General features: G+C 41.8%; 1 protein-coding gene across 22 annotated transcripts in view; it reads left to right on the top strand.

Annotated features, from left to right (window-relative positions):
- LOC138758977 (transcription factor 12-like) overlaps positions 1–16,571 on the top strand; it is a 135,198-nt gene that overhangs the window by 77,444 nt on the left and 41,183 nt on the right. For all 22 annotated transcript variants that reach the window (XM_069928675.1, XM_069928681.1, XM_069928680.1 and 19 more), the window contains 3 exons: positions 6,257–6,324; positions 8,719–8,854; positions 9,590–9,639. In XM_069928675.1, coding sequence (XP_069784776.1) covers positions 6,257–6,324; positions 8,719–8,854; positions 9,590–9,639 — 254 coding nt within the window. The remainder of the gene's footprint in view (positions 1–6,256; positions 6,325–8,718; positions 8,855–9,589; positions 9,640–16,571) is intronic.

Genomic DNA, 16,571 nt, shown 5'->3' with positions numbered 1-16,571 from the left:
CCCATGTTGCCCAATTACACCCATCTGACCTACAATCCCTCGTACTTTTTGAACAGTGGGACTAAACCGGAGTACCCGGTGGAAACCCATGCAGACACAGGGAGTACATGTAAACTCCCTGCAGTGCAGGATTCGAACCCTGGTCCTGATCGCTGGCCATGTAAGTGTTGTGTTAATCACTATGCTAATCGTAAAGGTAAATTAAAAAAAAAACTGCAGATGCTGCGGTTGAGTGGAGTACACAAATGTGCTGAAGAAATTCAGCAGGTCACAGCATCTATACAAAGCAAAAGACAGTTGGCATTTCGGGCCTGAGCCGTTTGTCAAGAGTGTGGAATGTCAGGCAGACTCCCGAATTAAAATGATGGCTGATTGAAGGGGGAAGGAGCACAAGGGGAAAGAGGTTACAGCTGGGAGGATAAGAGAAGGAAGCAGAGAAGTGAGGGGAAGAAGGTTTATGATAGGTCTGATAGGCAAGAGGAACTGTGGAACTAGTTTGGCTTTAAGAAGCTACATTCATTTGAAATCGCCTCATTTGTTGGTGGCGCATTCTCTTCTGAGTGGCCATCTTTGGTCAGAGCTCACGGCAGACATTGAAATACAAAATCTAGACCGATTGAATGCTGTATGAAAGGAGGTTCCACTTCTGGGATGAAACATTGAACCAGCATTGCATCTGGTTTGGGTTGTATTTTAAAGATTTTACAGTGGCTTCCTCAGTATTATTCATAAATATAGCTATCACTTGCTGTGCAGGGATCCTTGTTATTCTTGGATTAACTGTAGATTTTTCAGCATTACTTCAGTGGTTCTGGTTTAAAAGGATTTAAAGGCATGCAAAGTGTATTTGGATGTTGGCTGGTTGTGAAAGCATGGTACATTTTTATTAAACATGAGGAAACTGTCCCAGCAGCAGAAATTAATCATCAATGAATCTATTTATTGCTGGTCCTGGAAGGAAACGGTTGGTAAGAATGTCAAGAAAACATTTCTTGGAATAAGGCAATAGTATTTCAATTCTCCCTGCATTGAGGAGAATGGGGAAGGACCCTTTGTTCACTTCAAAATTGTGGCACTTTTGCCAGTATATTGCTATTAATTCTCTGATGGAGTATTTGCATTAATGATGTGTACAAATCTTGAAGGGGGATGAACCAGTGCCTTCTGACCCATAAGTGTGAGCAGTATGAACTTAAGTGCAAGAGGGGTTGAAATGAAAATGTTTGCAAGCAATAAATATGCATTATAATGTTTTTTTAGTACCTGGTTTGAGTAGACACTGAATCCAATTTTGATTAAACAAATTATGGTAGTTATTGATCTGGAATGGAGAACAAATAACTTCCAGGCTTCCTTTGGTTGTTTTCAAATTTCAAGTGAATATAAAATGTATTCAATAAAAATTTTCTCAAGCAAGTGTAAATGTTGAGTGCTGCAAATTTTTAAGCTTTATGCAATGATGCCAAGTATGTCTTTATATATATATAAAAAAAAAATTGATTTGAAATTTTATTTTAATAAATTTCATGTCTCTTGAACTAAGAGTAGAAAATCCCAAGCTCTTGAGATATTCAACATTTCGGTTACTCCCAAGACAAATGGGTCACTTGTTTTATAATCCAATTGAAGACATTTCAGAATCCATATAACCGTTTACAGTGCGAAACAGGCCATGTCGGCCCTTCGAGTCCGCGCCGGTTCACTTGAACAACTCCACTAGGTCCTCCCTCCTGCTCTCCGCCCATAACCCTCCAACCCCCTCACATCCAAATTCATTGTTATCAAAAAATTTGTTGTTTTGTGTAAGCATCTTAGTGTAAAAATTCATATTATAAAACACCTTACGGCATTACTATAAATTACTGTACCATTACTAAAATAAAGTAATAGTGGATGAAAAAATAAGGCATGGTCTTTGATTCATTGATTAATCAGGAATCTGATGGCAGTGGAGAAGAAGCTGTCCAATTGTGCCGCTGAATGCTCGTCTTTAGGCTCCTGTACGTTTTTCCCGATGGTAGCAGAGGGAAGAGGGCATGACCTATATATGGTGGGGGTCTTTGAGGATAGAGGCTGCTTTTTTAATACACATCCTCATGTAGATGTCCTTCACAGAGTGAAGTCTGGTACCTGTGATGCCTCAGGCTGAGTTAAGAACCCTCTGGAGTTTATTCTTGTCCTGACAGTTGACACCTCCATACCAGGCAGTGATGTAACCAGCTAGAATTCTCTCCATGGTACACCTGTAGAAATTTGAACGTCTTGTGACGTACCAAATCTCCTCAGGCACCTCACAAAGTATAGCCACTGGTGAGCCGCCTTTATGGTTGCATCGACATGGAGGCTCCAGAACAGATCCTCAGAGATGTTGACATCCATGAATTTGAGGTTCTTGACTCTCTCCACTTCCGAGCCCTCATTTTCCTCTCTCTTCCTCCTGAATTCCAGAATCTTCTCCTTGGTTTTGCTGATGTTAAGCCATTCAACGAGCTGATCTGTACGCTTCCTCATTGCCGTTTGTGATTCTGCCAACCACTGTGGTGTCATCGGCCATGTAGATAGCATTGGAATTTTGCCTAGCCACACAGTCATGAGTGTATAATGAGTGGGCTAAACACATCCTGTCTTGATGATCACCACTGAGGAGGAGATGCTGTTTCCAATTCGTACTGACTGTGGTCTTCTGATGAGAAAATCCAGTTGCAGAGGGGTACAGAAGCCTAGAATTTGTAGTTTCTTGACCAGTATTGAGGTAATAATGGTATTGAAGGTCAAGTAGTGGTCAATGAAGAGCAGCCATATGTATGAATTGGTGTTTTCAAGGTGATCCAAAGCTGATTGGAGATCAAGCAATATTGCATCTTCTGTGGAGCTATTGTGACGATGGGCGAATTTTAGCGAGTCCTTATCTATATTAATTCTGGCCATGACCAGCCTCTCAAAACACTTCATCATAGTGAAAGTTGGTGCTACTGGGCAGCAGTCATGAGTCAGCTTCCACTATTCTTGGGTACCAGGATGATTGATGCCCTTTTGAAGCAGGTGGAAATCTGACTGCAGCAATGAGAGGTTGAAAATATCCATGAACACTCTGTCCGACTAGTTGGTTGGTGCAGATTTTCAGTACCCTGACAAGTATGCTGTCGGGGCCTGACACCCTGTGAGGGTTCACCCTCTTGAATGATGTTCTGACGTTGCCCTCCGAGACAGATATCACAGAGTCCTCAGCCTTTTCAGGGATTCTAGTAGGCTCTTTTGGTCGTTCTTCTCAGAGGCCATAGAAGGTGTTCAGCTCATCGGGTAACGAAGCATCACAGCCATCTATAGTGTTAGCCCTCGCTTTGTGTAGTCTGTAATGGCCGCACTCCCTGACATAGCTGGCATGTCTCTGTCTCTAGCTTCTTCCAGAATTGCCACTTTGCTTCAGAGATGGCCTTCCGCAGGTCATGCCTGGACTTGTAAAGATCCCGCTCTCTGGATTAACCTCTGTGAAATTTAGTTGGGGCAGAAAATAGCTCATTTCTGCAGAATAAAGAAATGAAAAACTATTGTGAGGCTCTTTAGCCATCTGGTTAAAGAAACTTTCAAGGTAATAAAAACAAAGTAGAAATCTTTAAATACTTAACCTCAATTTGTACACAATGCATTAACGGCAGTTTGCGTGATGTGTGTTGTCTTGTTACTCTAGAGCACACATGTCAAATTCTGGCCCGCGGGCCAAATTTGGCCCGCAATATAATTATATTTGGCCCGCAAGATCATACCAAAAATGTATTGGAGGTGGCCTGCTGGCCGCTGCGCCAGTATAGCGCATGCACAGTAACCGCTGTGTCCCAGGGTGAGAGAGAGAGAGAAAAATCCTGGTCCTTGATAAGTAGTGGTGGGTGGTTTTATAAACACGCTGTCGTGTCCCCCTGCCCACCACAGCGCGGCCTGGCCGGTGTCAGGGGAAGCCAAGGCCGCTTCCCAGCGCCCAGAACCCCAGTGGCACAGCGTTTCTTGGAGCTGCAGATGGAGTCGGGACGCCGGAGGGAAGATTGGGGCTTGCCGCCGGGCGATGGGGGCGCTGGCCGCCCTGCGCCTTCCCACCGGACCAGCGGCGGGTGCCCGGAGTAAACGTGGAGAGCGAGGCTGGTCGGGCAGGTAGGGTGAAACCCCCCGCCAATCTTGGGAGTGGCGTGGGCTGGATCGGAATTAGCCGCGCTCACCTGCTCCTCCACTGCTGACCGGGATCCCAGCGCGGTCCTGAGTGCGGAGACTGCCCTGGAAAGGTCCTGGGACACCGGCACGGAAAGAAAAGGGGGTCCGGGAGAAACTCAGCAGGTGAAGGGGGGTCCGGGATAAACTCAGCAGGTCAAGGGAGGTCCGGGAGAAACTCAGCAGGTCAAGGGGGGTCTGGGAGAAACTCAGCAGGTCAAAGGGGGATCCGGGAGAAACTCAGCAGGTCAAAGGGGGATCCGGGAGAAACTCAGCAGGTCAAAGGGGGATCCGGGAGAAACTCAGCAGGTCAAGGGGGGTCCGGCAGAAACTCAGCAGGTCAAGGGGGGTCCGGCAGAAACTCGGGGGGCCTGACCTCGCCAGGACCGTTGCACACTCCCCCTCCCTGCCGCAGGCCGACCCGCGACTCACGGTGACGGGGCCGCTGATCCGTCGAGATGCCGCCCTGCAGCGAGAGCCGATGCCCCCGCACTGTCGTTGTCCAGCCCGATCGCCCGCAAACCCCGCCCTCCCGCACACAGGCCTGAGTAAGGATTATGAACTTTAATCTCAGGATAAAACGATCTTCCAATAGTTTCATGTCGCAGTGATAAATATATTCCTGGTTAAAAATGGTCCTGCACCTGGATACAAGCTCATTAGGCATAAGACTTGAAAAGTGTGTCAATCAAAGGATATCTGTACCAATGGAAAAAGGGCATGGCAAATAACCCTGCTAGAGTTTATGCCCACAATCAGTTACCCATTTGATTGTTTCAGGAATCATGTTATTCTCCCACATTCTCAATAGCCCTCAGATTTTACTATTCGACAGCGCACTAGCAACATTTGACAAATCCTCTATAGAGAAATATTATTTATTGAATATTTTATTTCTCATTTGTTAATGCTTCTGGAAAGAGTTTATCCAAAACTATTATTAAACATTTATTTTAATAAGAAAACGTTTAACATTACATATGTTGAAAGAAGAGAAAACATGCAGATGTTGTTGAAAGTTTTCAATAAATATTTAGTTCGGCCCTCGACTTAGTCCAAGTTTTTAATTTTGGCCCTCTGTGAATTTGAGTTTGACACCCCTGCTCTAGAATGTGAATGCATAAAGATCCCACTACATCGGTTAGCTTTTATTTAGACCTTTCAAGAGCAAAGAGGAACAACCATTTTTCCCAAAACATCATAGACTTTGCTTTTGGCAACAAGAGGTCCAGGTAGATTAGATGGCTACCAGAACACCTTAAAACAGGCCATGCTCGTCTTGCATTAAATGCCACACTGGATGGAATCCCTGAGATAGGTTTTATTCCTCCATCTATCCATAGGTTAATGGGGTGTAAATTGGGCTGCATGGACTCGTAGGGCTAAATTGGCCTGTTACATGTCTTAAAAAAAAAAAGCAGTTGTGTCCAGAATTGTTCTTCCACCTTTTTCCATTTTAAAAAGCAGTGGAGCCATCTTAATTCCAAAGAATGGCATTTGTAGGATTTTAATTATACATGAAGCTATTAATTGGGAAACCTCAGACTCTGATGCAAATTATTTAAAAAAAAATTAAATTTAGACACACAGCACAAAAACAGGCCACTTTATCCCACGAGTCGCACAATTAACCTATGTCCCCGGTACGCTTCTAGCGGTGGGAGGAAACCGAAGTCCCCAGGGAGAACCCTCGCAGACACTGAGAGAATGTACAAACTCCTTACAGACAGCGTGGGATTCGAACCCTGGCCCCGATTGCTAGCCATGTAAAGGCGTTATGCTAGCTAACTATAAGTTGAATAAATTGAAACTGATGATCATAAAGTAATGGAGTTCAGGAATTTTTTGCTTGGCATCAAGGGCATTCAACAAAATGCTCTATTCTGTGCATCAGGAGACATTAGGTTCTTGTAGCAGTGCAGTCTCCCTGGCACTAACCTTTGTCATGGCATTATGTGCAGAGCTTCTGGATACTGTTGTCAGTGTACAAGTGCAAAAATTGAAAAAAATGCTGCAGTAGTAATTTGACTTGTGACTTGACCATTTTTCTTTTTACCAGTGAAAAATGCTGAGAGAGTTGTATTTCCTCCATTTGGAAGAGAATCAACCATGCCTGCATTAAATCAGGTAGGTGTATGCTCTTTTTAAGAGTTATCAAACACACAGGTTATTTTAATCACAGCAGATGGAATAATTTTCTCCTCTATAAAAGCATTATGTTTAAAATTTTCAAATGCTGTAGTTGTGGCTTAATAGAATGAAAGTTCTCAAAAAGAGAACATGCCTTAACAAAAAATACTTCAGAATTGTTGGTGTTGCATGCTAAAATCACTGTGCAAAAGTTGGCCTGCTGAGAAATTGTTGGCAGAAATTTAATTTGTTCTACAATATCTGCGAATGAGCAGGAGTAATCTGCATGGTCCAAGAACCATTCGGGGTTGCCCTCCACTCCGTGCCTGCCAATCCTGATGGCTCTCCAATCTGCCCAGGAGTGAAGCTTAACTGAAATTATTTGCGTGCTGTACGTGCAATGGGCAAAGAAAAGTCACTTCCTGGTGTGACGTCATCAACTTGATCCATGGATGGAATTTGTGTACCTCAGCAGGAACCTGCACAGCTTGGTTAATGTAGTAGTGCCATCAATATTTCAGTGCCATCCACCTGGGTTCAAATCCAGTGGTGTCTGCAAGGAGTTTATATGTTCTCCGTATGACCAGATAGGTTTCCTCCAGGTGCTCTGGTTTCCTCCCACATTTCAAAGATATAGAAGTTAGTAAGTTAATAGTCATGTGGGTGTATTTGGGCGGCACTGGGGCCGGAAGGGCATGTTAACATGCCACATCTTTAAATTAAAAACCGAGGAAATTTGAGGCAGCTCTTAATGTCAATTTAGTTATTGCTCTGCTTTTGTTTTTTCATTCATTTTCAGTGTCCTGTTGATGTTCCAAGAAAACACTGCTTTCAAAATCAAATACTCAGCAAATGTGAAATCTTAATAGTTTGGGGGATTGATCTCAAATAAGTTGGAGTTTCAGACTGAATTTTAATTGGTTCACTTACATATTTGCAGAATTATAAAAGTCATTTAAAATTTTAAAATAAATTGTTTTTTTTAATGAATTCAACTGTTTTGTTACAATTGATTCAAACTAATAGGTAGTTTTTGGTTTGTATCCCCACCAAGAACTGTCACTGAATTATCCTGCACCCTGCCCATTTTTTTTGTCCTGGTTAGGCTTCACATTCCTCTGCTTTCTGTACAAAGTTGAAGCAAGATGGGTCTTTAATGTACCTTCCCAAGACCAGTTTTTTTTTTAAAAAAAAACAAACCAGGTTGTGGAGAACTAAATCCTGCAATTAATTCCGCAGTACTTTGAGTGGCCTGAAACACAGGAGTGTACATTTCAATGTGCTAGTTGGATCTCTAACTATGCAAGTTCATCTGTCAAAAAATTAATTTGAATGATTTGCCAAACCATTTTTGAGTTCCAGATACCGCCTTGACTAAAGCCATGATGGAATTACATTGACTTGCAGTTGCAGTTTCATTTTTGTTTGCATTAGAATAAAATGCGGGAACCATTTTTGGGTGTTGTGTCACTCCCCAAGTTCAACCAAGCACTGCAGACACTGGGGCATTAATGTTGTTATTCCTGGAGAAGCTCACTTTTGGAACATTGTGAAGGAAACTGGTTTGGGAAGTGGCGATTGTTGGACTTCATGGACCATTACTTCCCATTATTGGACTGGAACCAGTCAGATGATGATTTTTACCTATTTATGGACCACATTGCCCCAACATTTTACCAATGGAGCTCCTAACTCTTGAAACTCCAGGATGCATCTATGAATGCATCTATCCCAAACAACTTTCTGCCTATCCCTACCCATCCTTGCCACCTAATATGCCTCATCCAAGTAAAAATCGGGAGGTCAAACAGTGCTCTTTATTAAGCAAAAATAAAGATACATAACCAACATTTTGGATTGGAGTCCTTCATCAAGGTATGAGTAAAATGTTCAGGCGCCTGCATATATTTTACTCATACCTTGATGAAGGACTCCAGTCCAAAATGTTGGTTATGTATCTTTGCTTCATAAAGTGCACTGTTTGACCTGAGTTTCTCCAGCATTTTTAAACATTTCTATCGCTGTATACATGACACATTTGCTTTTTTTTTGTAAAAGAGCCCCCAAACCCTATGGCACTCATAACTTTGGCTCTGATTGATCTATGCTATCAGCTACCAAATCGGGACAGATGCTCAACAGCATATTTTCAATTAAGAATGCACCTATCATCATGTGTGAAATTTAACAGCCATGACCACAAACTTTTCTAGCGTTAACTCTGGATGCTCTACAATTTCCAGACTAGGCTTTTTGATTAAATATTTGGTGCATTAACTTTAAAACCGAGTGATAAGAAATTTAAAAAATGGCTTGCGAGTTTAAAATAATTCCAATATTTCATAAACCAGACAATGCCATAATTAATCATTTGTTTATTTTACAATGCAGGGAACTTTTCTGAATTCTGAAATGGGAATGGCCAATTCGGGAACAATGTCTCCAACGGGAGTCAAACCTGGCTCCCAGTATTACCCCTTTGCCAGCAATCCTCGACGAAGACAAGTGCAAGAACCAAGTAATCTAGGTAACGTCCCCGAGGTGGTCTTCAACAAAGTCTGCAGATACTGGAGTCTGGTGCAATATGTACTCGAGAATCTCAGCAGGTCACGCAGCATCCATAGGAAGTAAAGGGTTACCAGTGCTTTGGGTCTGAGCCCTTTGTCAAGGTATACCTGGTGAAGGGCCCATGACCAGAATGTGGGTTAACCTTTGCTTCTTAGGCATGCTGCGTGAACAGCAGAGTTTCTCCAGCACATTTGTATATTGTTCTCAAGGGGGTGTCTTCAGTTGTAGAGATGATGGGTAAATTCTTTTAAATTTTTAATTTTACTTCCATTCCATCCTTTATTTTTATTGACTTGCAGAAATAGTTGTGAGCAAAAAGACCTGTGTTTTTTTGGATTGTGACCTGTCATAATTGTTTGAATCGGGTTCTAGTTTATCATCCGAGTTTCTTAATCATCCTGCCAGGCTGCCATGTAATCACTCCTGGAGATCTATTTCTTTTAACTTCATATTGTTTTAAATTTTGTTGATTAAAATGGTGAATTTAATTTCTTGTTGCATTTATTAAAATTTCATTTTTCTCTGAAGTCTACTGCCTGTTTCATGGCAGTCATTATTCCATGTCTGATTTATCTCTCTTGCTTTGAGATCTCTCATCCAACTTAATGAATTGATTTTCTAAGTTAATTTTTCATTTGATTTAAAAACTTTTTTTTTAACAATTCTCAATCCTAATTTTAATTTTCCTTCTTAGAATCCCAGCCTAAGAAAGTGCGAAAGGTGCCTCCAGGTCTGCCTTCTTCGGTAAGCATTTATAAATTTATTTTATTTTAAAGAATTATAATTTTTTAAAAAGTTTAAAAACATCCAATTCGCTTGCAAGAGAAGTCTGAATGCCTTTGACTACTTGCATAATATGTTATTGGTATGTTTTAATAAAACATGGTTTATTAAATGTTAAAACTAAATGACATTCAATGTTGTAATAAAATATTGTCCAGTTTGTTAACAGCCTGCATAAATGGTACATTTTTTTCCCCACCGGATGGTAATGCAATAAATTTGTTCCTCCAGGTCTTGGTTGGAGTACCAAGATTTGGCAACCTTAATAAGGAGGCACTTGGAGAATAATGGATCTCTTTACCACGTTTTAATATTAGTTACGATGTGTTGAAATTGGAGAAATGTTCTGCAAAATGCCTGGTATGTTGGTGCTTGGTTGAAGTAAAGAAACTTGGGGAACTGTTAACATTGTAATGGGTTAGCTGCACTTGAGAGGTGAGTGTACTTTTATTTGGCTAAATTTCCAAAGCACTGCTGCCTTGAAACATGGATACTCTTGGGAATTTAGATGCGACTGAAAGTTGCATTGACAGTTTGACTCTAGAGACCAGACTGAACAATGTGTTGTGATTTGAATGTGTCCCAGGAGGCAAGCTAAGATTTTTATGATATTCTGTTGTTTTGGCATGTTACATTGGGAATTTTGTACTCCGACCTCTTGACAATTGTGGTTTCTCAGCCTTGTTGTTTGGTTTTGTGAGAATTCTCAGTAAGACTGCTTTAACTAGCTTGTTGTACTTCGAGATAAAACAAAAGCATACCCTTGTGACCTAGAGAATTCTTCAATAGAATTGTAATTTTTGCTAAATTGGAGGTGGGAGCCATGTTAGGTCATAAAAATTGACAGACAAGATTTTTCCTGAACTCTTTTCCTGTAGACATTTTGAAAAATCTTATTGATGGTTGTGTAATGGTTTGTGCGATAGAGGAGTAGAATCCACATAGGTGGTTAACTTTGAGATGATGAGTAAAGTGGACATGAAAATGGATTAATGTGTTTTACACAACAGACTATAATTGGAATACACTCCCATGAAAAAAGTGGTGGGAGCAGCTTCAGTGATTACTTTGAAAGGGATTTGGACAAGGACTAGTAAGTTGAGCACTTTACAGAATTTGTGGTGGGGGGAGAGGGGGAAACAGGGAAATGGGACTTCAAAATTACCACAACAGCTGCCATCTTTGCAATATTCAATAATCTTACTGAAATTGATTTTGGAAGTGGAGCGGGGAGGGGGGGGGGGAAATGAAAATGCATTAGAAAATCTATTAGTGTATATTTGCCAGAATATTGCATATTCTTAAAGGAGAATGTGCTCAACAACATGGAAACAGGCCATTTGACCCACCTCATCTGTTTTGACCAGTTTGCCTACCTGACCTAATCCCATGCCTTCATTTGGCCTGTATCTCTCTTTAGGGTGGTAGATGTGGTGTATATGGATTTTAGTGAGGTATTTGACAAGGTCCCCCATGAGAGACTCATCCAGAAGGTCATGAGGCACAGGATCCATGGGCCCTTTACTGTGTGGATAAAATAATTGGCTTGCAAGTAGAGAGTAGTAGTAGAAGGAAAGTATTCTGCCTGGAGGTTAGTGACTTGTCGAGTACTGCAAGAATCTGTTCTGGTACCCCTGCTCTTTGTGATGTTTTTTATTTATAAGTGACCTGAATAAAGAGGCAGAAGGATGGGTCAATAAATTTGCTGATAATAGAAAAATTAGAGGAGTTGTGGATGGAGCTCAGAATCAGATTTTTAAAGATCATGAACAAGTCATGAAATTTGGTGTTTTGCGGCAACATCGTGGTGCAAACATTCAGATTATCACCATCTTACAGCATTAACTATAAGTTACTATACCCTTACTAAAAAGAAACAGTGCATGAAAAATAAGGCAGTGTCTTTGGGTCATTGATTATTCAGTAATCTGATGGCAGTGGGGAAGAAGCTGTCCTTGTGCTGTTGAGTGCTCGTCTTTAGGCTCTTGTACCTTTTTCCTGATGGTAGCAGAGTGAAGAGAGCATGGCCTGGGTGATGAGGCTAATTCTTTAAGACACCACCTCGTGTAGATGTTCTTGATGGAGTGAAGTCTGGTGCCTGTGATGTCGCAGGCTGAGTTAAGAACCCTCTGGAGTTTATTCTTGTACTAAGAGTTGACGCCTCCATACCAGGCAGTGATGTAACCAGCTAGCATGCTCTCCATGGTACACTTGTAGAAATTTAAGTGTCTTCAGTGACATACTGAATCTCCTCAGGCACCTCACAAAGTGTAGCCTCCATCGACATGGAGGCTCCAGGACAGACCCTTGGAGGTGTTGAATCCCATGGATTTGAACTTCTTGACCCTCTCCACTTCTGAGCCCTCGATGAGGACTGGGGTCATGTTCCCCTGACTTCTTCCTGAATTCCACAATCATCTCCTTGGTTTTGCTGATGTTAAGCACAAGGTTGTTGTTGCACCATTCAACGAGCTGATCTGTACTCTTCCTCATTGACTTTTGAGATTCTGGTCACAATTGTAGTGTCATTGGAAAACTTAGATTTGGAATTGTGCCTGGCCACACAGCCATGGGTATATAACGAGTAGAGCAGTGGGCTAAGCATGCATCCTTGGGGTGCACCCGTTTTGATGATCAGTGAGGAGGAAACCTCTCAAATTCATACTGACTGTGGTCTTCCAATGGGGAAGTCAAGGATCCAGTTGTGGTGGGGGGGGGGGGGTGGGTGGTGAAGGTGATACAGAGACCTAGAGTTTGTAGCTTCTTGACCAGCACTGAGGGAATAATGGCATTGAAGGCTGAGCTGAGTGGAGACCCAGCGGTACTGCATCTGCTGTGGAGCAATTTTGACAATAGGCGAATTGCGGTGGGTCCAGATCTTTGCTTGGGTATGTGTTAATTCTGGCCATTGCCAGCCTCTCAGAGCATTTCATCACAGTAGAAGTTAGTGCTACTAGGTGGTAGATGTTGAGGCAGTTCTTGGGCACCAGGAAAATTGATGCTCTTATGAAGCAGTTGGGAATCTCTGACTGCTGCATTGAGAGATTGAAAATGTCCGTGAACACTCCGGCGAGTTGATTGGCGGAGATTTTTAGTACTATGCCAGGTACGCCATCGGGGCCTGACGCTTTGCAAGGGTTTTCTGAAATCGCCCTCAGAGACAGATATCACAGGGTCCTCAGCCTTTTCAGGGATTCTACGAGGCTCTGTTGGAGGTTCTTCTCAAAGCAGGCACAGAAGGCTATCATCTCATCGGGTAGTGAAACATCACAGCCCTCACTTTGTAGGCTGTAATGGCCTGCATTCCCTGCCATAGCCTGCGTGATCTGTCTCAAGTTTCCTCTGGAATTGCCATTTTGCTTCAGAGATGGCCTTCTTCAGGTCGTACCTGGACTTGTAAAGATCCTGACTTCACAGTCTTAAAAGCCCTCATTCTTGCTCTTAGCATGTAGCATGTTGGGAATTCTCTGATTCATCCAGGGCTTCTAGTTGGGGAACACCCTGTATTTGCGCTTGGGTACTCATCCTCGCAGGTCTTGAAATCAGTGACGCCTGTTGCATATTCATTCAAGTCTTTGGATGAGTTCTTGAATATGTTCCAGTCCACTGATTCATAGCAGTCCTGCAGATGCTCCTCTGCCTCCCTTGACAATATTTTCACCGTCTTCACCCCTGGTGCTGTGGTCTTCAGTCTCTTCTTGTATGCGGGAGTAGAACTACAGCCAGGTGATAAGATTTGCCAAAGTTCAGTTGTGTAATGCTCAGTATGTGTTCTTCATAGTGGTGTAGCAGTGGTTGAGGGTGTTGGTTCCCCTGGTCTCGCATGTGACGTGTTGATGGTAGTTTGTTAGACTTCTTCAGGTTGCCTCAGCTGAAGGTTGTCGAAGGTTACAAGATGATGCAGAGTTGGGTGGAGAAGTGGCAGATGGAGTTCAATACAGATAAGTGTGAGATGACAGGGGAAGAACAAACCAGAAGGCTGAGTACAGGGTTAGTGGTTACTTAAGAGTGTGGATGAACAGAGGGACCTTGAGCTCCAAATGCATATATCCCTCAAGGTTGCTGCATAGGTTGATAGGATAGTTAAGAAGACCTATCCGATGCTTGGCTTCATTTATAGGGGGTTTGAGTTCAAGGTTAAAGAGACTCTAACTCTACAAATCTCTGGTGAGACCACATTTAGAGTGTTGTGTTCAGTTCTGGTCACCTCATTATAGAATGGATGTGGAAGCTATGGAGAGGGTGCAAAGGATATTTACCAGGGTGTTACCTAGATTGGAAAACAAGTTTAATGAACCAGGGTTAGCAGAGCTAGGAATTTTCTCTTTGGAGCATGGAGGATGAGAGGAGATTTAATAGAGGTCTGCAAGATTATGAGAGGTATAGATAGGGTGGACAGCCAGTGCCTGTTTCCTAGGGCAAGAATAGCAAACACCAGAGGGCATGCATATACAGTTAAAGGAGGGAAGTTCAGGGAGACATCAGGGGTAAGGTTTTTTTTATATATACGGAGTTGTGGGTGTGTATAATGCTTTGCCAGGGATGGTGGTGGACACTGAAATATGAGGGGCATTTAAGAGACTGTTAGACATGCATATGGATGAAAGAAAAAAGGAGGATACACAGCAGGGAGCGGTTGGTACTTTTTTTTAAGGAATATGTGGGTCAGCACAACATCAAAGGCCGAAGGGCCTGTGCTGTAATGTTCTATGTTCTAAACCTTTCCAAGTCATGAACCTCTTTAAATCACTTCTAAAATGAAGAACCAAGAACGTCATCTTGTAGCACTCGATTTAACATTAACTGGGTGGCGATTTGTATCTCAAAAGGATTGCAGAAGAAAGGGAAATGGGGAGATATGAAGTAGAATTTAATGTTTTTTTTAGTTCTTGGGCATGTGCATTTCAGCCGAGCTTGCTCTATCCATAAAATCCAGTAGGGGGCATCGTCTCATTGTCACATTTTTGTAGAGCACTCTGAGATGTCTCTTCTTTCTGTTGCATTGATCATCCCCAAATTTAACTACTCCACCAATGAACCAACAAATAACCAGCATTCTCACAATAGCTACTGCCTGTGCACCTCATGATTTTATACACCTCTCTGTTACCCTTTGTCTTTTATGCTCCAGGGAAAAGAACCCCAGCCTCTTAGTTTCTGAGTCCTTTCCAGCTTAAAATGGCATCCTTCCTCTTGCAGGAGACCCAGAACTGCACACAATGCTGCGAGTGGGCCATTATGTACAAATCCTGTACTCAGTGCCCTGACCAGTGAGGGCATTTGCCAAACACTGCCTTCACCATTCTGTGTCAACCTTTTCAAGGACCTATGTGCCTTTACCTCTAGGTCACGCTCTCTTCACATTCTCCCAGGACCTACCATTTGCTGGGAAAATCCTGTCATGGTTTAACATACCAAACTGCAACACCTAGCACTTACCACAGTTAAATTCCATCTGCAGTTCCGTGGTCCATCTTAAGAACCTAAATCTATTGTATTGAAAGTAATCCTTCTTTTCTGATTCTCTTTACATCAGATTTGTGGTACTTATTACATTGCTAATTTTCCCCTCATTTTTAATGACCCCTTTTGGGTTTTGTTTTAAGAATGTCTTTTCTGCTCTTTCTTGATCTCTGCTATCAACAAACTGAAATACCAGCATAAAAACAGTGCTGTGTCATAGACTGTGATGGAGAAAGCAGAGGCAAACCTACCATTTTTTCTGAAGCATTTGATTGCTTTTGGAATGATAAAGGAACATGTCGTATATTCAGTAGAAATTGTTCACAGCCTGGCATTTTTCTTTTAATTTTCTTGTGGTGCTTGACATTTTTCTTCATGCTCATTACTTTTTTCCCTAAGGTGATTGACCTCTTAAAAATGAATCACTCAGTACCATTATAGAGAAATTCTTCCTTGACATTGGTTATATGCAGAGAAATTAAACCTTGCAGAGTTTAATTGAAAGGTCACTTTCTGGTATTCCTTTGTATTGCTGATGGAACATTCTTGTCAACAGACGTAGCTTGAGTTGGGAAAAGGAAAACTCACAAATTTCTTTTTAAACAGTAGAACAGGTCCATTGAAGCTGAACTCGTTTTCTTGTACAAGTACCAGAAAAGGTGTGATATATGCAAATTGGGCTTCCCTATTTATGTGGTTGTTTTCCCACAATTCTATAGCTAGATAATGTTCCTAAAACTACTTTATGTTCTGATTGCATTGTCTTTCAGGAATTGTTAATTATAAGTTATTATATCCCAATGAAATAGTATGTTGGAAACACTGTCTTTGCTGGCTTTAGATCATTAGGAAAACGTGAATTTTATTGAAAAATTGCTTGAATGAAAACAGTTAATACTGGTGATATTCAACAGGATTAACTGTATCGGCAGAGGGAGGAACTGACTTTTTTTTGTCGTGTACTGAGATACTGGGAAAAGCTGTGTTTTGCATGCTATTACAAGTGAATCAACTTGTATCTTATTAAAACAGGCAAAGCCAACATTTTCTTGATTCTGGTTGCCATTGTGGGGGTGGAAAGATTCTTGTTCGGCTAAGTAACAATTAGAAATATTAACATGTGTGCAATAATTTGGGGTTCGAAGATTTTGGAATATTTAAAGTTCATTCTTGCTCTAATGAACTCCCACTTACCATGCTTGTACTGCTCACTGAAGAGCAGTTATGAAGCGAAATTTTTTTGGGCTGTGTTAAATATTCACAAAATTGTCAGATTTGTCTTGAAGCAGAATTGCTGATGTGATTTTTAAACACAAACCGATGTTAAATAGGTGTTTGACAGTTTTATTTGTGCAAACATGTTTTGACAGAGAGTGTTAAACAATCTCAGAAAGTGAAGCATCAACTGGAGTCTGAGGCCTAATGAGTCC

This window comes from Narcine bancroftii, chromosome 3 (genome assembly GCF_036971445.1).
Source record: "Narcine bancroftii isolate sNarBan1 chromosome 3, sNarBan1.hap1, whole genome shotgun sequence".
NCBI lineage: Eukaryota > Metazoa > Chordata > Chondrichthyes > Torpediniformes > Narcinidae > Narcine > Narcine bancroftii.
The sequence above is the reverse complement of the archived record's forward strand: the minus strand, read 5'-3'. Positions and strand labels throughout refer to the sequence as shown.